At 40.7% G+C, this 24152-nt stretch overlaps 1 protein-coding gene across 9 annotated transcripts in view; it reads left to right on the top strand.

The window, feature by feature from the left end:
* Positions 1-24152, top strand: part of CARMIL1 (capping protein regulator and myosin 1 linker 1) — a 342171-nt gene that overhangs the window by 313665 nt on the left and 4354 nt on the right. For 2 of the 9 annotated variants that reach the window (XM_064363055.1, XM_064363054.1), the window contains 5 exons: positions 8766-9198; positions 13218-13299; positions 14440-14652; positions 18082-18213; positions 20820-20969. In XM_064363055.1, the coding sequence (XP_064219125.1) occupies positions 8766-9198; positions 13218-13299; positions 14440-14652; positions 18082-18213; positions 20820-20969 (1010 nt within the window). Of the gene's footprint in view, positions 1-8765; positions 9199-13217; positions 13300-14439; positions 14653-18081; positions 18214-20456; positions 20482-20819; positions 20970-24152 lie in introns of those variants that run through there. The other 7 variants (XM_064363058.1, XM_064363057.1, XM_064363060.1 and 4 more) reach the window with 6 other exon arrangements.

Genomic DNA, 24152 nt, shown 5'->3' with positions numbered 1-24152 from the left:
TTGTAATTTTAAAGTTTTTTATAAAAAATAGATTATTGTCGGTCTGATTTTTTAAAGGGCAAGGCATAGGTAAAATCATGAAGTAGTACAAAGAAAGTTTGAAAATCAGAGTTATAAAGTGTCAAGTGTTCTACAAAGGCTTAAAGTTCCTTATTATTTTCCCACTCCCTATTCCCCAGAGGCAACTGATTTTTATTCCTTTAGCTGTTTCTTCCGTTTGTCTTCATAGCATGCTTTCTACTTTCTGTTTTCTGTGTTTCGCTTTTAGATAGTACTATAACTATTAACTTCTTACTTAGATGATGATAATACAGACTGAGTATCTCTTATCTGAAATGCTTTGTGACCAGAAGTGTTTTGAATTTGGAATTTTTTTTTTAATATTTGTATTATACTTGCTAGTTTCACATCCCTGATCTGAAATTCAGAATGTTCCAAATGAGCATTTCTTTTGAGCATCATGTCGTTACTGAAAAAGTTTCAAATTTTGGAGCATTTCAAATTATGGATTACAGATACTCAACCTATATACTCTGTCACCAAAGACACACACACACACACACACACACACACACGTGTACTTAGATAACACACACTTTCCTTTCCTCATCTTCTTTACTTAATTTTATCATAATTGTTGGTGTCTTAGGCTGTTTTCTATTGTTATAACAAAATACCTGTGAGTGGGTAATTTATAAAGGAAAAGAAGTTTATTTAGCTCATAGTTCTGGAGGCTGGGAAGTTCTAGTTTGGGTGGCCACACTGGTTGGCTTCTGCTGAGGGCCTCGTGCGGCATCATGGCATGGCAGAGAAGTGAAAGGAGAATCGACTGTGTGCAAAAAGAAAGGAGGGATGAAGGAGGCTGACCCGCTTCATGCCACCCATCTCTCAAGAACATACCCACTCCCATGAGAACTAATCCAGTCTCACTAATCAATTTTAATAACCTAATCACCTTTTAAAGGTACCGCTTCCCAATACTATCAAAACTCATGTTGAGCCCAAGCCTGGGTAGAGCTTCTCGACTGGTGGGCTTCAATGTAGGGTGGTCTTCTGGACCATTTTGTTGGGAGAGAGGGTATTTTTGACTTCAGGTCTTTTCTGTTGAGCTTCGGAAACTTTGATCTCCCTCCTGGTGGGTGTAAACCTCCCTGCCTGATTCTGGCATGCAAAGTGAGAAAAGGGGTCCTGTGGGTGTCACTGCTTAGTGTGCAGGCTTTCTTGAGCCTCCCTGTTTTGTGATCCACACTCAGCTCAGCTGCATTTCGTGTCCCCCAGCTCATCTTCTTTGCTTCATTCTTTCCAGAGAATGGGGAGATGTTGGGATGGGCATCATTGGCTCTGTGGTTTAGGGAAAGGATCTGATGATTTTTTGAATGGGCTTCATAAGGGAAAGAACCTTTCTGTCTTCATTTCCCCTTCACTTCCACTTGCAGAGGTGCCTGTATCTCCTCATTCTGGAGCCAGCACAAATCACATGCTTCTGGGTCTCCCCGACTGTTGGCTTAGGTTTCAGCTTTCGCTTGTCTATTAAGTCATTTTTCACACATAGCTATTGTATTTTGGCTTCCAAATTTTGTTGCTTTTGCCTTTTCTCCCCTGTAGGGCTTATGCTTTCTTTTATAAATCCTTTGCTGTTTTTTTTTTAAATATATATAATTTATTGTACTTTAGTTTCTGGGGTACATGTGCAGAACATGCAGGATTGTTGCATAGGTACATATATGGCAGTGTGATTTTCTGCCTCTATCCCCGCGTCACCTATATCTGGCATTTCTCCCCATGTTATCCCTCCCCAACCTCCCTACCCCTGCTGTTCCTCCCCATTCCCCTCCAGCAGACCCCAGTGTGTGATGCTCCCCTCCCTGTATCCATGTGTTCTCATTGTTCAACACCCACCTATGAGTGAGAACATGCGGTGTTTGATTTTCTGTTTTCGTGTCAGTTTGCTGAAAATGATGGTTTCCAGATTCATCCATGTCCCTACAAAGGACACAAACTCATCATTTTTTATGGCTGCATAGTATTTCATGGTGTATATGTGCCACATTTTCCTTGTCCAGTCTATCATCAATGGGCATTTGGGTTGGTTCCAGGTCATTGCTGTTGTAAACAGTGCCACAAAGAACATATGTGTGCATATGTCTTTATAATAGAACGATTTATAATCTTTTGCATATATACCCAGTAATGGGATTGCTGGGTCAAATGGTATTTTTCGTTCTAGATCCTTGATGAATCGCCACGCCGTCTTCCACAATGGTTGAACTAATTTACACTCCCACCAACAGTGTAAAACTGTTCCTATTTCTCCACATCCTCTCCAGCATCTGTTGTATCCAGACTTTTTAATGATCACCATTCTAACTGGCATGAGGTGGTATCTCAATGTGGTTTTGATTTGCATTTCTCTAATGACCAGTGATGATGAGCATTTTTTTCATATGTTTGTTGGCGTTATAAATGTCGTCTTTTGAAAAGTGTCTGTTCATGTCCTTCACCCACTTTTGAATGGATTTGTTTGTTTTTTTCTTGTAAATGTATTTTAGTTCTTTGTAGATTCTGCATATTAGCCCTTTGTCAGATGGGTAGATTGCAAAATTTTTTTCCCATTCTGTTGGTTGTCAGTTCACTCTAATGATTGTTTCTTTTGCTGTACAGAAGCTCTGGAGTTTAATTAGGTCCCATTTGTCTATTTTGGCTTTTGCTGCCAATGCTTTTGGTGTTTTAATCATGAAGTCCTTGCCTATGCCTATGTCCTGAATGGTTTTGCCTTTTCTTCTAGGGCTTTTATGGTGTTAGATCTTATGTTTAAGTCTTTTATCCATCTGCAGTTAATTTTAGTGTAAGGTGTCAGGAAGGGGTCCAGTTTCAGCTTTCTGCACATGGCTAGCCAGTTTTACCAACACCGTTTATTAAACAGGGAATCCTTCCCCCATTGCTTGTTTTTGTCAGGTTTGTCAAAGATCAGATGGTTGTAGTCTGTTCTGTTTCGTTGGTCTATATCTCTGTTTTGGTACCAATACCATGTTGTTTTGATTACTGTAGCCTTGTAGTATAGTTTGAAGTCAGGTAGCGTGATGCCTCCAGCTTTGTTCTTTTTGCTTAGAATTGTCTTGGCTGTGCAGGCTATCTTTTGGTTCCCTATGAAGTTTAAGGTGGTTTTATTCCCAGTTCTGTGAAGAGGGTCATCGGTAGCCTGATGGGGATAGTGTTGAATCTATACATTTCTTTGGGCAGTGTGGCCATTTTCACTATATTGATTATTTCTAACCATGCGCATGGAATGTTTTTCCATCTGTTTGTGTCCTCTCTTATTTCCTTGAGCAGTGGTTCACAGTTCTCTTTGAAGAGGTCCTTTATAGCCTTTGTTAGTTGTATTCCTAGGTATTTTATTCTCTTTGTAGCAATTGTGAATGGCAGTTCATTCTTAATTTGGCTCTCTTTTAGTCTGTTATTGGTGTATAGGAATGCTTGTGATTTCTGCACATTGATTTTGTATCCTGAGACTTTGCTGAAGTTGCTTATCAGTTTAATGAGATTTTAGGCTGAGACGGTGGGGTCTTCTAAATATACAATCATTTTGTCTGCAAATAGAGACAATTTGACTTCCTCCTTTCATAACTGAATAGCGTTTATTTCTTTTTCTTGCTTGATTGCTCTGGCTAGAACTTCCAATACTATATTGAACAGGAGTGGTGTGAGAGGGCATCCTTGTCTAGTGCCAGATTTCAAAGGGAATGCTTCCAGTTTTTGCCCATTCAGTATGATATTGGCTGTGGGTTTGTTGTAAATAGCTTTTATTATTTTGAGATACGTTCCATGGATACCTGTTTTATTGAGAGTTTTTAGCATAAATGGCTGTTGAATTTTGTCGAAGACCTTCTCTGCATCTATTGAGATAGTCATGTAGTTTTTGTCTACGGTTCTGTTTATGTGATTGATTACGTTTATAGATTTGCGTATGTTGAACCAGCCTTGCATTCCCGTGATGAAGCCTACTTGATCGTGATGGATAAGCTTTTTGATGTGCTGTTGTAATCAGTTTGCCAGTGTTTTATTGAAGATTTTTGCATCTATGTTCATCATGGATGTTGTCCTGAAGTTTTCTTTTTTTGTTGAATCTCTTCTGGGTTTTGGTATCAGGATGATGTTGGTCTCATAAAATGGTTTGGGAAAGATTCCTCTTTTTGGATTGTTTGGAATAGTTTCAGAAGGAGCCACTCCTCTTTGTATGTCTGGTAGAATTCAGCTGTCAACCCATCTGGACCTGGGTTTTTTTTGGTTGGTAGGCTATTAATTGCTGCCTCAACTTCAGCCCTTGTTATTGATCTGTTCAGGGTTTCAACTTCTTCCTGGTTTAGGCTTGGGAGGGTGCAAGTGTCCAGAAATTTATCCATTTCTTCCAGGTTTACTGGTTTGTGTGCATAGTTATTTATTGTAATCTCTGATGGTAGTTTGTATTTCTCTGGAATCGGTGGTGATATCCCCTTTATCGTTTTTTATTGCATCTATTTGATTCTTGTCTCTTTTCTTTTTTATTCATCTGGCTAATGGTCTGTCTATTTTGCTGATCTTTTAAAAAAACCAGCTTCTGGATTTATTGATTTTTTGAAGGTTTTGTTGTGTCGCTATATTCTTCAGTTCTCCTCTGAGATTAGTTATTTCTTGTCTTCTGCCAGCTTTTGAGTTTTTTTGATCTTCCTCCTCTAGCTCTTTCAATTTTGATGATAGGGTGTCAATTTTAGATCTTTCCTTGCTTCTCATGTGGGCATTTATTGCTATAAATTTTCCTCTAGACACTGCTTTAAATGTGTCCCAGAGATTCTGGTATGTTGTGTCTTCATTCTTGTTGGTTTCGAAGAACATCTTTATTTCTGCCTTTATTTCATTGTTTATCCAGTCAACATTGAAGAGCCAGTTGTTCAGTTTCCATGAAGTTATGTGGTTCTGAGTTAGTTTCTTAATCCTGAGTTCTAATTTGGTTGCACTGTGGTCTGAGAGACTGTTTGTTATGATTTCCATTCTTCTGCATTTGCTGAGTAGTGATTGACTTCCAATTATGTGGTTAATTTTAGAGTAGATGTGATGTGGTGCTGAGAAGAATGTATATTCTATGGATTTGGGGTGGATAGTTCTGTTTTTGTCTGTTAGGTTTGCTTGGTCCAGATCTGAGTTCAAGTCCTGGATATCCTTGTTAATTTTCTGTCTCATTGATCTAATATTGAGAGTGGAGTGTTAAAGTCTTCCACTACTATTGTGTGGGAGTCAAAGTCTCTTTGTAGGTCTCTAAGAACTTGCTTTATGTATCTGGGTACTCCTGTATGGGGTGCATGTATATTTAGAATCATTACCTCTTCTTGTTGCATTGATCCTTTTACCATTGTGTAATGCCCTTGTCTCTTTTGATCTTTGTTGGTTTAAAGTCTATTTTATCAGAGACTAAGATTGCAACTCCTGTTTTACTTTTGCTCTCCATTTGCTTGGTAAATCTTCCTTCATCTGTTTATTTTGAGCCTATGTGTGTCCTTGCATGTGAGATGGGTTTCCTGGATACAGCACACCGATGGTTTTTGAATTTTTATCCAATTTGCCAGTCTGTGTCTTTTGATTGGGGCAATTAGTCCACTTACATTAAGGTTAATATTGTTATGTGTGAATTTCATCCTGCCGTTTTGATGCTAGCTGGATGTTTTGCCCATTAGTTGACGAAGTTTCTTCATTGTGTCGATGCTCTTTACCATTTGTTATGTTTTTGGAGTGGCTATTGGTGGTTGTTCCTTTCTGTTTACTGCTTCTTTCAGGAGCTCTTGTAAGGCAGGCCTGGTGGTGATGAAATCTCTCAGTAATTGCTTGTTCGTAAAGGATTTTATTTCTCCTTAGCTTATGAAGCTTAGTTTGGCTGGATATGAAATTCTAGGTTGAAAGTTTAATATTGGGATGTTTAATATTAAGGATGTTTAATATTGGCCCCCACTGTCTTCTGGCTTGTAGGGTTTCTGCTGAGAGATCCGCTTTGGGTCTGATGGGCTTCCCTTTGTGGGTAACCCAACCTTTCTCTCTGGCTGCCCTTAGTATTTTTTCCTTCATTTCAACCATGGTGAATCTGATGATTATGTGCCTTGGGGTTGCTCTTCTAGAGGAGTATCTTTGTGGTGTTCTCTGTATTTCCTGGACTTGATTATTGGCCTGCCTTGCTAGGTTGGGGAAGTTCTCCTGGATAATATCCTGAAGAGTGTTTTCCAGCTTGGATTCATTCTTTCCATCACATTCAGGTACACCTATCAAATGTAAATTAGGTCTTTTCACATAATCCCATATTTCTTGGAAGCTTTGTTCATTTCTTTTCACTCTTTTTTCTCTAATCTTGCCTTCTTGTTTTGTTTCATTGAGTTGATCTTCAATCTCTGATATCCTTTCTTCTGCTTGGTCGATTCGGCTATTGAAATTTGTGTATGCTTCACGAAGTTCTCATGTTGTGTTTTTCAGCTCCATCAAGTCATTTATATTCCTCCCTAAGCTGTTTATTCTCATTAGCATTTCTTAAAACCTTTTTTCAAGGTTCTTAGTTTCTTTGCATTGGGTTAGAACATGTTCTTTTAGCTCAGAGAAGTTTATTACCCACCTTTTGAAGCCTGTTTCTGTCAATTCATCAAACTCATTCTCCATCCAGCTTTGTTCCTTTGCTGGTGAGGAGTTGTGATCCCTTCAAGGAGGAGAGGCATTCTGGTTTTTGGTGTTTTCATCCTTTTTGTGCTGGTTTCTTACCATCTTTGTGGATTTATCTACCTGTGGTCTTTGTAGTTGGCGACTTTCGGATGGGGTCTCTGAGTGGATGTCCTTTTTGTTGATGATGAGATTATTTCTTTCTGTTTTTTAGTTTTCCTTCAAACAGTCAGGCCCCTCTGCTGGAGGTCCACTCCAGACCCTGCTTGCCTGGGGACTACCTGTGGTGGCTGCAGAGCAGTACAGGTTGCTGCCAGTTTCTTCTTCTGTTATCTTCATCCCAGAAGGATACCTACCAGCTGTCAGCCTGAGCTCTCCTTTATGAGGTGTCTCTTTGGATATATAGGGGTCAGGAAGCTGCCTGAGGAGACAGTCTGTCCCTTATAGGAGCTCAAGTGCTGAGCTGTGAGCTCTGTTGTTCTGTTCAGAGCTGCTGGGCAGGTACATTTAAGTCTGCTGCATCGGAACTCATAACTGCCTTTTTTTCCCAGGCGCTCTGTCCTGGGAAGGTGGGACTTTATTTGTAAGTTCCTGACATGCTGCTGCCTTTTTTTCAGAGCTGCCCTGCCCAGCAAGAAGGTAGCCTAGTCACAGTCTACCAGCAGAGGCGTTGCTGAGCTGCCGTGGGCTCTGCCCAGCTGCTGTGTCAACTTCCTTGCAGTTTTGTTTATAGAGTTAGAGTTAGAACTGCCTCGGTAATGGCGGACTGCATCAGTAATGGCGGACCGCCTCGGTAATGGCGGACGCCCTTCCCCCCACAAAGCTGGACTGTCCCAGGTCCAGCTGCGCTTGCTGTGAAACTCTCAATCCGGAGTGTTTCAGATTGCTGGTCTTTGTAGGGGTGGGACCCACTGAGCCAGATCACCTGGCTCCCTGTTTCAGCACCCTTTTTTTCAGTTGAATGGGCAGCTCTGTCTCCCAGGCGATTCAGGTGGCAGTTGAAACGGACATCCAGATTTGTGTGAGTTTTTGTGCGGAGACCTGCTGCACGGCTGGAAACTCATGGTGCTTTCTAGCCTGGGAATCTCCTGGTCTGTGGGCAGTAATAACTCATTTGGAAATGCAATGATCACTCACCCTCTGTGGTATTTTCACTGGAAACTGCACTCCAGAGCTGTTCCTATTCGGCCATCTTGGATCCCCCTTTGCTGTTATTTTAATAAAGATTGAGGGGAGCTAAGTGGATATTCAGTCTGTCAGTGTTAAATGAGACAGTTGTCTGTGATACTTTGTACTTAGCTCATTTTGTTGACTGTTTCTCCCCTTTCATTTCACAAGTTTCAGCATATCCTCCTGAAAACTGTCTCCCAGAGCATACTCTCCGCCTGTTTGAAACCAAACTCAGGTTTATCTGCTTGCCCCTCAAAAAGGCAAACACATGAGAAGTGAAGTTTTGTTTATGGAAGTGCCGACAGCTTGGGAGATAGCCAGAATCAAGTCCCAAAAAGCCGTCTCAAATTTTCAGGCTGGCTAAAGTTTTAAGGTGAAAGGTGGCTTGAAAACTATGTGCAGGAGTGGTGTGGAGTGCATATCTGTTGGTTGTTTTCTGACGACTGTCTTGAGTCATGGACCATTCGGAGGTCTGGTTGGTTTCCTCTTGGCAGGGGTTGGGTTATGGATTAACTGCGTACCAGTTTCTTCTCGGAAGGGAGAAGATTGCCCCACCACCTTTGCTTTATGCCTGGATTGTTTCAAGATTACCCTTTGGAATTCTCAAACAGAGCAGGTAGTTAGATATATATATAGCAAGAAACAAAGGGAGGGAGCGGTTACTTTTAGAATAAGCCAGCAAACTGGCTGTGCCGGGTTACAGGTTCATCTTTCATTCTTGATGTGTGTGCCTCAGTTTCCTCACATGTGAATATGATGATAACATTCTACATTCCTTTCTGTTTCCTAAGGGCAGTAACTCAAATCTGCCTTTTAAAATGCTTCCAAATGGTTACTGTATAGGCAACAGTCTTCATATTTATATTTTGACTGATTGTGCTGGAACTTACAGTAGAAACAACAGATCTGTGTTTTGGTTTGAAATACAGGAAATGGTCAAGAAGAGGCTCAGAGTCGCATGAGCTTAGTGAAGGAGGAGATGAAAAGAAAAAGCGAGATTCTCGGAAAAGTGGTGGCTTTCTCAATTTAATCAAATCCCGGTCCAAGTCTGAGCGGCCACCGACGATCCTGATGGCAGAAGAACCCTCCTCACCGAAAGGGGCGGTCAGAAGTCCAGCTGTGGACAGTCCCAAGAAGGACACCAAGGCCGCTGAGCACAATGGCAGTTCTGAACGGATAGAGGAGATAAAAACACCTGACTCCTTTGAAGAGATTCAAGGGGAAGACACGGGGAAGGTGGAACGGAGTGACAGCAAGAGCAGCCCACAGGGAGGGCGGAGGTATGGGGTCCAGGTGATGGGCAGTGGTCTGCTGGCAGAGATGAAAGCCAAGCAAGAGAAGAGAGCTGCCTGTGCACAGAAGGTAAGGGTGGGTCTGTTTTTAATTCATTCATTCATTCATTTGATATATAATAGTTGCACATATTTTCATGGTGCATGTGATATTTTGATATATGTCCATCATCTTATAGCATTTAACTTTTCTTTATGCTGGGAATATTCAAATTATTCTCTTCTAGCTATTTTGAAATAGATAATAGATTATTTTTAACTAGAGTTACCCTGCTGATCTGTCCAATACTAGGTCTACCGTGTTTTTGTACCCATTTGGTACCTCTTTTCATCTCCCCCTACGCCCCCACACTTCTGCCCTCTGGTAACCCCCAATCTACTCCTTGTCTTTGTGAGATAAGCGGGGGTTCATTTTTGACTTGGTGGTCCTCATTTGTGGTTTTGCCCTCACTTGACTTTTTTTTTTTATGTGAGCAATAAAAATTGCCTGTTGGTTAAATAGAAATCCAAAACCAGAACTTACTGCTAAAGAACCTGGAGCACACACCCCAAAGCAATGGCCACGTTTTCACTTTGGCTGGAGGGTCACACTCTGTGGAGTGCTGGCGTTCTAAGGTAGGCTTTGGAGACTCCAGGCTTCTCCCGCCTGCCCAGGGGCCTCCTGTGCGTGTTGTGGAAGCATGTCAAAGATGTTCCAGGGTTAGGGGAAACGCTCACATCTGGGGGAAAACACAGTCAGCTGAATCTAAATGGAGGACTGAGGGTAATATTGAAGATAGGTGAACTAACAGGGAAATAAAAATACTGAAACTAGATGACATATAAAAATGGAAACTATTTTCTAACTTATTCCCTTTTCAAACCAAAAAATTGTTCTCTTTTGAAACCTGAGAATGCCTTGCTATATTCCAGATTTAAAAGACGAAAGGAAAAACAGTCAAGGTATTCTGTTAGAATTCATTGAATATTTGACCATTGATATATATCATCTGTTGCGACAAAGGAAAACTTCATGGTTTAAAATTTGCTGAGTTCCCCCAAAATGCGACTTAAAATATTGTTTATTGTTTGAGCCTCCTTTTGTAGTGTGTCTTTTTTTCTTTCCTTTTCACCTCTGTTTGCTCCTGTCACTGTATGAAGGACTGTATCTGTGTGATAAGGTGAACATACCCGTGTTTAAGTCAGGTTATGATTTCTATGCATTATCATAAGCTCTTTTATTTTTATACAACTGGTGCTTCAAAGAAAGGAAATCGCGTATGTGTTTATTTGAAGTATCACAATAAAATTCTTCATCCCGGTGAGCCCTGGATTTTCAGAAAGTAAACAATAAGCTACGTACCAGGTGTGGGGAGCTCTTTTATATTGCTTCTAAACAACCAGTGTTTAGAAATTAAACTCCACTTCCCACCTGATCTTACAACTTTTTCCCAAAGTTCTCCCACCAACAGCAACATTGTTTAGCAGTTCTCTAGTTGCAGATTCCTCCTAACTCACTGAGGAACCTTAGAGTTGGAAGAGACCGTAGAACTATATTCTGCTCACTCAGCAAAGGAGGCATGGTGTGGCCTTCAGTGGTCAGAATTCTGGATAATACTACAACCATGTCATTAGTGAGCCAGATGCCCAAGGAAATGTTTAAATTTTAATCCATTTTGTGAATGTCTTTATAACAATGAATGTGCGGTTTTCATTAATATGCTGTGCATTTTCAGTTTTTCATGATGAACGGGTTTTTTTGGTGTAAAGATGACACATGCTAGAGTGTTTTATTCATGCACTTCGGATTTGATATATAAATTGGCTTAAAGTGACAAAATCCTTATGGTTTTATATTTGTTTAGGGCTTACACAGTATTAATGATCTATTAATGCCACCTAGTGTCAGTTTAAAACAACCATTGTAAAGAATTCTTGCTACTTAAAATTCAGACCAATCATGGGTCTTCTATCAAAATCATAAAATAATAGTTTTTCCAAATTAGATTTAGAACATTTTTTCCTAAAGTACCATGACTGTTTTCTTTATAAGATAGCAACAGTTAGCATCAGTGATCAATATACTGTTGATAAAATATATGATGTCTTCACCCTCCTCTGAGTAATTCTCTTTGCATTGTTGGCATTTGATATATATATTTAAAGAAAAAGAACTGTAAGTATCAGACGTGACACTTCATTTATTGATAAAAGAGAGAAACAAGAAGCGAATACTTAGAGTTCATATATTTTTCTCTGAGGCCACCAAGTCATCTGTTTACACACAGAGGCTATGGGCAGTTTATTGTTTTATCCTTATTCCCTACAGTCATTTTGGGATTTATAAATAACTTTAAAAATCTGGGAGGAAAAAGAAGACAAATCCCTGGATTGTTTTAGAGATGGAGGGAAATGAGGTGCCCCAGGTACAGAATTTAAGGAGGTCCTCATGCTCAGGTACCCACCCTGCACTTGAAGGAACCGGAAAGGGAAGGATGTGGAAGGAGACTTCATGGATGGTCCCCAGCCCTGTTCTGCAGACACTTGTCCTGGGCACAGAGGGCTGGCATGGGGCTTCCTTTTTGGGGATCACTTTGCCATAGTGAGGCCAAATAATGTGCCTATTTTAGCTGCAGTGCTTGTGTACACATTCGCTCCTGGAGACCTGCTCACACCTTGCACTCATGACAGTGGAACTTCTGTCATCTTCCTAAGAGATTCCTCAGCCTTTCCGTCACTTGGTGCTTCCTTTTGATAGGGTCAGTGCTCCTGGGGAATGTGTGACGGGGGTAGAGTGATGAATTCAGGGAGTGAGGCTTATCTCACCTGCGTTTCAAACAATCCTTCCTCTGTCATCAAACACAGTTTAAAGCCAGGAATTGGCTGCAGAGCTTTTTAGGTTTGTCAGAAGCATGAGATGAGCGGAAACCAGCAGTCTGAAGGACAGTCAGACTGTCTTGGGAATCATGATCCCTCCTGGTCGACTGGTCCACCTTGTTTTTGCTTGTTAGACAAGAGGTAGATGTAGACCACCTTTGTAAATATAGTTCTTAGATATTACGAAGCGAACACCAGACTTTGTATGTCTTTTTTTATATCTAAATGCCTCAGTCTAGTGTAGACTTTCTAAACTTTCCACTCCTACCCCAAGACAGTGACGTTTCACTTTCCCCACCATCACTGTTGTCACTGTCACTAATTCCTTCCACCTGCAGATTTTTAAAACGTATTCAGTCCTGGTCATCTGCATTTGCCTCCTGAATAATCGATTTGTGTCCTGTGGTTCTACCTCAAAGCAAGGAAGACCCTCCTTATTTCAGGACCCTTTTCACCTGTGTTATAATTGAGGTTGGAAAGGTTTCTGCAGCTTTGGAAATCAGGGTTTTTTTAAATAGATAAGGTTTTGCTCTGTCACCCAGGCTGGAGTGCGTTGGCATGATCATAGTTCACTACAGCTTCGAACTCCTGGGGTCTGTCAGGTGATCCTCCTGCCCCAGTCTCCTGAGTAGCTGGAGCTTCAGATGCATACCACCGTGCCTGGCTAATTTTTCCATTTTTTGCAGAGATGGGGGTCTCACTGTGTTGCCTAGGCTGGTCTCGAACTCGTGACCTCAGGCAATTGTCCCATCTCAGTCTCCTGAAGTGCTGAGATAGATTACAGATGTGAGCCACTGCACCCAGCCAGAACTAGAATTTTGGAAACCAAACCTAGAGCAGGTTCTGTAAATTTCTAGTGTGTAAGTGCCCTCATCACATGAAGCGTCAGGAGCTGCAAAGCCTGTAGAGATGTTCAACAAGAAAAACAGGAAAGGTCACCAAGCTCACTGACTTTCCCCAGCCCCATATACCTCTCACCTGTGAAGAGCCTTCCGAGGAACCAAACAGGCCATACTTTGGACCCCAGAGCCCCAACTGTAAATACAGAATAGAATGTATTTCTCACAGCTTTGTCCCAGCAGGAGAGCCTACAGAGATGGGTCAGGCACAGTCACCATGACAGCAGCCGAGTGAAGGAGCCCTTATTTGCTGTCATTTATTATCTGCTCTGTTTTTTTCACTTTTGCATTAAATAAATGTGCATTTTGGGGGGATGGGGCTTGAATTTTTTAGAAGCTTGGGAATGATGCCGTATCCCAGGATCCTTCCAGCCTAGCCTTGGGCAGCGGAGAACGGTTGGATGGAGGTGGGGCAGGTAAGTCAGGCCATTGCCTTCACCCCCTTACGAAAAGCACTTACCTTCTGATGGCAGGAGTCACATGTGACCGACAGAAGAAAAATTTAAATGGGGAGCAAGAACTGATCTCTTTGTTGTGCGTTCTCTGAAAGACCACATCCCTTCACCTGCCCCACCTTCCCCTGGGGCGCATCCTGTAGCCTTGTGCCTGGACAGGGCACTTTTTGATTTCCCAAAGGGAGAAAATTCTGCTTTTTCATTGCAAACTCTTAAACTTCGAGCATTTTGGCAAAGTTGGGGGTGGAAGCGGCACACAGGATCATGCCTGATGTATTTAAGAATAAGCCGTGCGTGATATATGGAAGATGGGTGGCTATCTTGTTTGGTATGAACAATATGCTTCCCTGGCAGCTTGATTATGCATGAAATCCAATATCCCTTGTTCCTCTAACTTTTTAGATATAATAGAATAAGAAAATATCTTAGATGAAAACTGGAGTGTAACGTGTTAACTATGGGATAGAATCCTCATTTTGCTCTTGAGATTCCTTTGCTTAGCTACAGTATCTTTGTGCAGTAAGAGTTGGATGATAAATCACATTTCATGGGCTTATTTTTACTAGTTGTCTTGTTAAATTAAGGCAGCAGCGTGGATGGAGGTGGGGAATGAGATGACATTTCTGGAGCTGTTCTCACTAAACATGAGATTGCAGCCAAGAGCATCACCCTCCTCACTCAGAACCTGCAGCCAGAGCCCCAACTGCTTGTTGTCCAGAACCGAGGCACTTACATTTGGTTGTACCTGTACCTTGTGCCAGATCTGAGAAAGACCCGGATGCTTCAAATGCAGGAAGAACCACTGCTTTCCTTGTATGTGATTACAGCACTGTACGCTATTAAATGTAAAAGCTTGTCATCTCTGGAATAGTCAGGGGTGATCAGAAAAGAACCAAAAAGTTTATTCCTTTTCTGCAAAGACCATTACGCTTCCTTCAGATGTTTTGATTTTTAAAACATGCTACAACTGCATACTCTGTCTTAAAATATCCATGATGAGAAATGATGGCAACTGATTACAGCAGTTTGCACCAGACTTCTAGCTTCAAGTTATTGGCTTCTTTGAGCTTTGATTTTTTATAGTGTCCTTTTTCATCTTAGTGCCTAAACTGCACCCAGGTCTTCCAGAGAACCGCTTTGGTTTGGGAACACCAGAAAAGAGCACCAAAGCAGAACCCAGAGTGGAAGCAGCCTCCAGGTCTCGTAGCTCGTCTGGCACGCCTACCAGCCCGAAGCCCCTCCTGCAGTCCCCCAAGCCCAGCCTGGCAGCGCGGCCCGTCATCCCGCAGAAACCGAGAACAGCCTCACGGCCTGGTAAGAGTTTTGCAGTTAGGGAGTTGCATTGTGAATGGGTGGCTTTCCAGAGCTAGCGGGATCAGACTCTGCAGGTGGTTTCAGGGTCTGCTGGTGAGCAAGGTACATCAGCATCTGCAGGAAGGGATCACAAGAAACCTGTGCAAAGCTGTGAAAGTGATGAGAGCTGAGGGATTCCTTTCTTCAAGGCTGAGGCCCACCATGTGTGAAAGCTGGGGACTCTGAGACTGTCCTCGCTTTCAGGGGTACAGGCTGGTTAGTAGGCAAGACAGGGAAATCAGTCTTTTGTCACGTTGACCCATCTTCAGTGCTTGGCTTGGCGTTCAAATCTCTGTCTCCAGGGTGTTCAGACACTTCAAAAAGCAGCAGTTCAAGGATGAAGGCTCCACATGGGGAAAGCACAGGCTCTTCAGTTTTTATGCCATATTCTGTGATCTATCAAGGGTTTAGAACAAGACTGGGCAAACAATGGGCCTGTTTTTGTAAATAGTTTTGCTGGACACAGCCATAGGATTTGCAATGGTGTCTCTGTGGCTGTGGCTGGCTACAGTGGCGGAGTGGTGTACTTGCAAGAGGGCCATATGGTCTGCAGAGTGTAAAATATTTACTCTTGGGCCCTTTACAAAAAAGTTTGCTGACTGTTAGTTTAGAGCATCAAATGATAGAAGAAACTTAAAAAGATTAGAAATTGATTGGCCTTCACCTTATTCTCTCCTGCACAGAAGAAGGCCAGGTGTGGTAGTGCACACCTGTAGTCCCTGCTACTTGGGAGGCTGAGGTGGGAGGATCGCTTGAACCTGGAGTTTACGCTGTAATAAACTGTGATCACACCACTGCACTCCAGCCTGAGTGACAAGACCCTATCTCTCTTTTTTTTTTTTTTTAAAGAAAGACCATGTTAGGGTTTTTTCTTTCTTTTAACTTTCCATTATAAGAATTTTCAAACATATACAAAAGTAGGATAGGTAACATAATGAAACTTGTATCAATTCTTTAACTCTTCCCCTTGTTCTCCCACAAAAATAAGGCAAACAGGGATAAAAAATATATAGTCAATCATCATGGCTCATCTTTGAGCACTTAGCTCTGTCCTTGGCACTGTTGTAAGTGCTCTATGATGAACTCTCAGTATCCTCATCCTCATCACTGCTCCGTTTTACCAATGAGGAATATGAGGCACAGAGATTCTGAGTTTGCCAAGCCACGCAGCTGGTGTGTCTGTGCAGCCGCCAGGTGCTCGGACTCCACCAGCTGTCATGGTAACTGTGTTTCTATTGACCTCTCCCCCATGGACATGCATTTTGTAAAGTAGGATGCACAGCTCACCCTAATAATTGATCCACGTGCAGATGATTTGGGTAGAATGAGAAAAAAGGTAGAATCCTGTGTGTCCAGACTTCTTCCACTTGTGGGTCTTTCCCATATTCCCTCATGTATTTTTTTCATTTCCCTAGTGGCCAGCCTGGACGATACTCCCTGGCCTTCATAGCCCATTGATGCCTTGAGAAAACCAGTGACCCATCTCCAAAGAGAAGCCGCAAAGAAAGGACTAGACTGACTTTACCTCAAGGAACTAAGCCTTGAAGCAAACCCCTTAGGACTTCTTAATTTTACTCAAAACTTTTTCACAAACAAAACACCAAAAATTTCTTGGTACACACAAAATGTCATCATATAGAAGGAGTGGAGAGAATGGAGGCAGAGAAAATAGAAAAATTTTTTAATGGAAAGCGAATAAGTACTCAGAAGGAGGCTTGCTCCTAACATTGTCATCAGCTAGGTGTGTCTCTCGTCTGCAATTAAGAAATACTTCTTGTAAAATGACTCTAACCTAGTCTGTAGAGTACAGTGGGCCCCTCTTATCCAGGATGGTTTTGCTTTTTTCAGTTTTCATTTCTTCATGGTGCAGTACAGTAAAATACTTTGAGAGAGAGAAAGACCACATTCAGATAACTTTTATTACAGTATATTGTTATAACTATTCTGTTACTGGGTTTTACTGTTAATCTCTTACTGTGCCTTATTTATACATTACACTTTATTATAGGTGTGTATAGGAAAAAACACAGCTTCTGTAGGATTCAGTACTGTCCCCGGTTTCAGGCGTCCACTGGGGGTCTTGGAGTGTATCCCGTGTGGATAAAGGGGGAGCACTGTATATTAGCTCCCCATTTTCTAATGCTGAATATAAAACTAGCCGAATCCCCAGTGTTCTGCTGCGAGAAGTTTTGTTTATTTACTGAATGTATTCATTTATTTCATAGCTCTTAGTCTGTCAAGAATGATGTTAAGAAACTTAACGTTTTTATAGAGCTTGAGACTTTAGCAGCCATTTTCAAATACACCATCGCATTCCCTCTCCGCCACAGCTCGGACAGATTGTGAAGGTGGATTGCGTTATCTTCACGTGTCTTATCACATCCCTGCTTATTTGGTTAAGCAAGTTGGCGACTGGAAGTTTAAGACTGAAGAGAACCTGGCTGTGGGTTGTCTTCTACGTGCACAGGCACACACACCGACTTAGAAATTGCCTTGCTGGTAACAGCAGAGGAAGGAGCATGATCCAGTAGTCAGGGGTGTCCGGTTTTTAGCTTCCCTGGGCCAACTTGGAAGAATAAGAATTGTCTTGGAACACACACAAAATATGCTAACACTAACAGATGATTAGTTTAAAAAAAAAATCATGTAATGTTTTAAGAACGTTTACAAGTTTGTGTTGGGCTGCGTTCAAAGCCATCCTGGGCCACATCCTTGTCCAATCCTGTTAGGATGGTTTGGACAAGCTTGTGGTAGATCTGTCCTTTCAGTTAGGATGAAACAGTGCTGGTTTTTGAATTAAGAGACTAGAATTCTAGTCCTAGTTATTTCGTTATCTTTTTAGTTTTTAATCTCTTCATTTGTCCAGTGACCAAAGTCTTTTCTGGTTCTAAAAGGCCATGATTCCAAATTATTGTTAGTGACCTACATACATACATACGTGCATGGGTACACACAAACACACACACACACACACACAAATGCACACACACACACAATATGCTGTTGTACTGGATTTTACAACGGGTAAAGACAGTGGCTTGTAAATATTACTTATTTTATGAAAACCAAACAGCCTTGGTGTTTAAGTCAGAAGGAATATGAGATTCACTTACAGTCTAATTTTCAAATGTCAGCGCATTGAAATTCTTGATCTACAGGGTAGATTCATATCTGTGCAGATGGTAACTTTTTATAAGTATTCATTGTTTTTCCCTTTTGTTTGTGGATGTTACTTCACTGAGCCAAATCACAAAATTAATTTTTGGCCAGAGAAATTCTATGGGACTCTATTTTTTTTTAATGATTTATTTATATATAGATTTACCAGGCTTTATGTTCTTGAAATCCAGTTTGTGGAACAGTTTGATTCATGTGTTTGTGTCTCCTTAGACGACATTCCAGACTCTCCCTCTAGCCCGAAAGTTGCCCTTCTTCCACCTGTCCTGAAAAAAGTTCCTTCAGACAAGGAGAGAGATGGCCAGAGTAGCCCCCAGCCCAGCCCCAGGACATTTTCACAGGAAGGTAAGGATTTCTTTTCTCTGGGTTAGCTCCCCCCAGTGAGGGGCATTTCAATATCAAGAAATTCATCCTGGACTTCACTCATATCTTAGAGTTTGTTAAAGTCAACATCCCTTGGTTTAAACTTTTAGAAATGGAGTAGTTTCTTAGTTCAGAAACTTGATTCAGCATTAATGATGACATTGGATCTTAATGACAAATGAAAAAAAAAAACAGCCGAGACGCCCAACCCAAGGGTCTAACTTCTTTGCAAGAATAATTCCTAGATGTTTCTGAATTGACTTCCACCATGTTAAGAGCTCCTTAAACATGATGTTGTGACGTATTTGAGGCTACCTATAGATTTCTGAGTCCCATTATTTTCAACAGAATATTTTCCTCATTGTGGTAGGTCACCCCTGCTGTAGTTCAGGAGCCGCACTCCCCGGCCTGAGCTACCTTGCAGCTCAATGTGCTGGCTCAGTCACAAGGTCAGACACTCCTCACCCTCCGAAGTGTGGTGCAGACATGGACATTCTCAGGGTGTCCTTGCACCAATTTGCTCCTTCTGGTTTGCTGAGGTAGAAGCACAGCAAGCTAATCCTGTGATGAGAATGCTTTCTTCCCAAATCAGATTGAGCTGTCACCAGTCATTATCAGAGGTGAGGCATGGTTGTGGCTTCAGCGCACATGCCATTTCTTTTATAAGGAATAGTCTTATCCAGAATAAGTTAATCATAGACATCATCCTGATGTGTTATTGACTTTTGGGTCCTGTCCTATGTAATGTGTAGTGTAAATGCCATCTCTGAGCCCCACCTATAAGGAAATTCTAGAGCCACACCAGTCATCTACACCCAGAAGGCTCTCATTGTGGTTTGGGAGTTGCTATGTTTTATTTTAGATTTATTTAATGCTTTAGAATTCTTTGATCTCTCTGACTCTGTTCTCTTCCTATATTGGCCTATTTTCTTTTATTGGTAATAGTATTGGGTTGAAGTTAGTAGAAAGTGTGACTGAATACTGTCTTTGTGGCTTGGAAATCTAATGAAAACAGTAACACTGCCTGCTTTCTCATCTCCATCCTACAGATTTATTTGGTGGGTAGAAGTTTCACTCACCTATTTGCCATAAATAAAAGATGGTGGGTTGGAAACCAAAGCTGCTGAACCACTTCTGTCAAATAGAGAAACTAAAGCTTTCGAAAGGTAGCTGCTATCTATAGTCATTTGACATGAGGCAGATAAATACAGCATTCAGTATAATAGGCAAAGCCTTTGGAAGACTTGGTATAACAAAAGGACCTTTGTTGGTGCCAGTCAGAGAGACTTGAGATGGCAAGTATTCTGTGACAGTCCAGTTCTCACCACCAAGTTCCTCCCCATTCCTACCCTAATTTTCCATCCTTTCTGCAACTGCTGACTTTACATCTTTGCTTTTAAGGAAGCGTTGAAAATGCCCAAAAGATTCAGTTGAAGAGAAGAAAGAAAGTGAGGAAGAGGTGGCAGTGCCAAGTAGGAATGTTCCTTCATCTTGTCCAAAGCAATTGAAATATTGAAGGATTTGCAAAAATAGAAGAAAAATGATCAAAAGGTTGAATTCAAAAATCATTGTTTTAACATTTCTGGAAAATGATGTTTTCTAGATGTCTATAGAGATCAAAACAGGGCCTAGATTAACCCACTAGCCTCACAAGTACAAATATGTAGCGTGGAGCCTCTCTAGTTAACAAAGTTGGGGAGATACTGGATACCACTGCAGGCTTTTAGCTGCTCTGAAGAAGTCGAGTGTTCTTTCCTCAGGAAGTTAGAAATAGAATGTGTTGCTCCTTAAACGTTTTAGGGGTAGATGTTTGATTTCCTTCCTCATCCTTCTCCCTCCCCCAGTAGCAAGTCTTAGGAATGGCTCACACTCCCTTCTTTCCATTCGGGCAGTAGGGATGGCTGAGCTGTTGAGACCATCACTTTCCTATCTAGGATGCAGAGTAAGGTAATCATAGACATCATCCTGATGTTATCACTTGGTATTAAAATTGAACTGAAAATATACATAAAGTCTGGGAATAGTCTGTAAATGTCTGAGGTGGTAAGATTTTGACTTTATTTATCAGCTTGTCTGCTAAGGTGGCCCAGAAATGGCAGCCACTTGTGAGTTCTCTTTTTCTTAATAAACTGTCCCTATTGTGCTCTTTTCTGTTTTCTAATCTATTATTCATGCTGGTTATTTCATTACTTCATTTCCCTGTTCTTTGCCTCCCTTTGGACTAGCGTGCCCAACTAATTTCTGAAACAGGTAAATTGCTATGATTCTTCTAGATTATTCTGTAGTGAATGTGATTTTCATTAATCCATTGTGGAATCAAAATGGTAATACTGGGGCCTTTTTATTAATACTTTTTTGGGGCAGACTCAGAGCTCACCTCATTTTACACGACATTTCCATAATGTTGGCTGTTGAATTCTGTAGATAATGATATATATCTGCCCAGGACCAACACTGTAGGTTCCTTGAATCCTGAGTGGGGTGGGTAAGCTGATATTTAATTTTTAATATTTATATTTTTAAATATTAATGTCAACACATTGATGTCTGTGCTAATATAAAGGGTAAAATAAATCCCTTTTCCTCAGTAGTGCAAAGAGGAGATTATTACAAAAGACATTCAGATCATGACAGTGGCAAGCCTTCCAGTAGAGGGAAAAGATCTTCAAAACTGTCCTCCACCATTGCAGAAGAGGAAGTGAATGCATTTGGGCACAGGAAGTCACAGCCAACAAATGGTTAGAGCCTTCGATTATCATCCCTCACTGACGCGAAGCTTATGAACTGGCACTAACAAAAACAAACTTTAATTGACTAACTTCTGTCATGGGACTGGGTGAGGGATTAGTCATACAAGAGAGTTTTGTTTGCTTTTTTGGTTTTTCTAAATCTCAACAGGATGGTCCTTTTATTTGAGGCAAATATATATATATATATATAGAGACTTAAAAATCTAAAATTAGAAATTCTTATGAAGAAGATCAAGTTACTCTGGTGACTTGTCCTTTCAGATTTTGGTGATCATGCAAGTTTATTTTTATAATTGGGGTGACACCTCCTATTCTCTTCCTTTATAGCTTTACTCTCCTGTTAGGTTTTAACTGTAGTTGGATCAGAGATTTTTAGAATGACAGAGGTTATATCCTTAGAGAATACTGGCCTAACATCTTACACCCTTTCAGGAAAGGATCAATAAAAAGTCACTGAGTCGATGCAGACATTGGGTTATGCACATGATCTTTCAGTGGCCATTTTATCACCCTTAGTAAGAAAGAAAAAGTACCAGTTAACTTGTCAACCTTCAGAAACAATTTATTCCGTTTTCTAGGAGTTAACTCGCTGACTTCTGTCTTTCATCTGCCCCTGTAGTAAATTCTGTAAAGTTCTGTTCAGGTGATAACAATCCCAAGAGACAAAAAGGAGACAGATTTCAAATCGGCTTTGCCATCCAGTGGGAGATTTAAGAACGAGTATTGCTGACTCAGAGAAAAAAAATGTCATTTTTGTACCTAAAGTACTCATCTCCTCCCTGGTTAATAAAACTTTTTATAAATATGACTTAAAAAATCCTTTAAAGGAAATCTTAGTATCTTTAAAGGACTTCTGCTTTTGATATGAGGCTCTTTTCTTCCTATAAAACCATATGGGGATAATAGATGTGTATATTTAGGCTCCCAGGAATTATATGTGGCCCAACGTTCAGGCTGTAACAGCATGCCCTTCACTGCCTCCCAAGAAAGCATTTCAGAATACAAGCTAATGGGAGTGGCCTTATTATAGGAATACCTTCTCTTTATTGCAAAGGGATAAACCATTCTCGAATTTTCACTCTTTGCTATTGATAATAAAACACTTCACAGCTTAACACCCAGTGAGTTATGATACTTGAAGTGGAAACTGTTGTCTTTGAGAACTTCCCTTGATACAGGTTTTAAAACAAAAAAGCATCTACCAGCTGCCTGCCAGGGACAACATTTGGAGCCTGCCTTATCAGCCAGTGCCATGAGATCAGCCACGTGTGCTCACTTGCCTGGGGTTCCAGCATGTACTAGATAGGTGGTGGGGTGGGTTAAAGACACCACTCAGAGCGTAAAGCGAAGTCTATAGGACACATAAGGATAAAACATTCTGTTTGGGCCAGGTAGCTCCTGCCCTAGAGAAAGCCAATTGAGTTGACCCTTTACTTTTTCAGAAATTCCTATGTATTAGATTTGCTTATAGACATGTAGTTACGATAACTCCTCTCTACATGAAAGTTTCTCTCACATTACCAGAAAAATCTCTTATCTTCAGTCGTAGAAAAGTTACATAAATAAACACCTAAGACATTTATTTTCTGACGACTTACTTTTGAGAATTTATTAGGCCAGAATCTCTGTCTCTGTATTGCCCCTTTTGTTAAGAACACCTAAGGCTGCATAGATGTTTTCAGATTCTGGAGCTTTACATTTGAACTGTTGTTTTCATTGACTTATGTCACTAGCTTATTAACAAAGCACCACTGATGCGATGTTCCTTCTTCAAGAGGCCACTAAAAGCACTTTATACAACACAAAAACAGGCGCACCCTCCTCGCCCCGCCACCTGCCGCCCAGTGCCCACTGATATTCAGTGAGGTTTTGTGTTAGAGTAAAAAGAGGACAAACACAGAGATAACCCAAATTACAGAAAAGCAAGGAGAAGAAATTCTGTATCTGTCTCAGATTCGTTCATCACCTGCTTAGCTTAAAATTCTCATTGTCAGGGGCTGGTCAAATGATGGAATTAAATAGGACCATCTTGTATTTACTTTTCTGCTTTGATTTCTTGAAATAATGACAGGCATTAAGAAGTAATTTTTACAGGAGCTTCAATTTAAGTGATTTTATGAATAATATTTTAATTATGCTTTGTTAGTGCCGATTCCTAGCACTTGACTGTCTTCACCTTTGAGAACTGCGTAGCAGTCTGCTTTCTGAATAGTTCCTGGTTAAAAAAAAATGACATTTAGCAGATCAATTCTATTAAATAATTGCATGTACTTTCTTTTAAGTCTTTTAAGAGCAGCTTTGTGTACACTAAAATGCCTTCTTATTTTCCTAAATCATGTATTCATGAAACAAACAGAGGCTATTCTCAAATACTGTTCTCAAAGCATGCTGCATATTTTTATCATGAATATTATGTTTTAATTGTGTGGCTATTATATTGATTTGACAGTTAAAATGCTTAATTTCTTTTACTAGAAATATTTGTAAGCACATTTTTTTCATTTCATATCATTTCCTCTCTACATTTAATTATAAGTTGTTATGTTTTTGTAACAGTATATCCTATTTTCTTGAAGAAAATAGTGCTTTTGGCTTTGAATGCATTGTAATGGCTCCTTTTGTGCAGGGCATCCGATTCTGAAATTCCTTTTCTATGTCACTTGTCTCTTCCATAATCCAAGCTGCAGCCAATAAATACTTGGCTGTGACTTGCAGACTGTAAGCCAGTGCTCTGCTCTAGTTTTTCCACCAGATTCAAGTTCAGCTTCCCCTAAGTGAGTTCTTGAAGATAAATTTAACGGTTGGCATTTTGGGCTCTTGCTAGAAAGTATAAAAAATCAGGGCCAACTACTGAATGCTATTTTAAGGTCATAGTGTTTTTCTTATGGAAAATATGGATGTCAGTGGAGCTCACAATGGAGAAAATACCAAATTTTCATGATTCTCTAATTCTCCATTTATATACATAGTTCAGATTCTTTAAAATTATCTCATATATGCAATGTCAAATCATCTTCAAGAATGACAGATTTCATGTTCAAGCCTCTCTATAACAATTCCTGCCACTATAGACAGGATGTATGCATACATGGCGTGTTTGTGTTGAATAATTACCTGTTCATTTACTCAGTTAACTTTAATAGTGTGTAAAATGGTGATAAACGTGTGTAG

The sequence above is a fragment of the Aotus nancymaae genome, unplaced genomic scaffold (genome assembly GCF_030222135.1).
Source record: "Aotus nancymaae isolate 86718 unplaced genomic scaffold, 86718_ANA_hifiasm-v0.15.2.pri h1tg000051l, whole genome shotgun sequence".
In the NCBI taxonomy this organism is placed as follows: Eukaryota; Metazoa; Chordata; class Mammalia; order Primates; family Aotidae; genus Aotus; species Aotus nancymaae.
The sequence above is the reverse complement of the archived record's forward strand: the minus strand, read 5'-3'. Positions and strand labels throughout refer to the sequence as shown.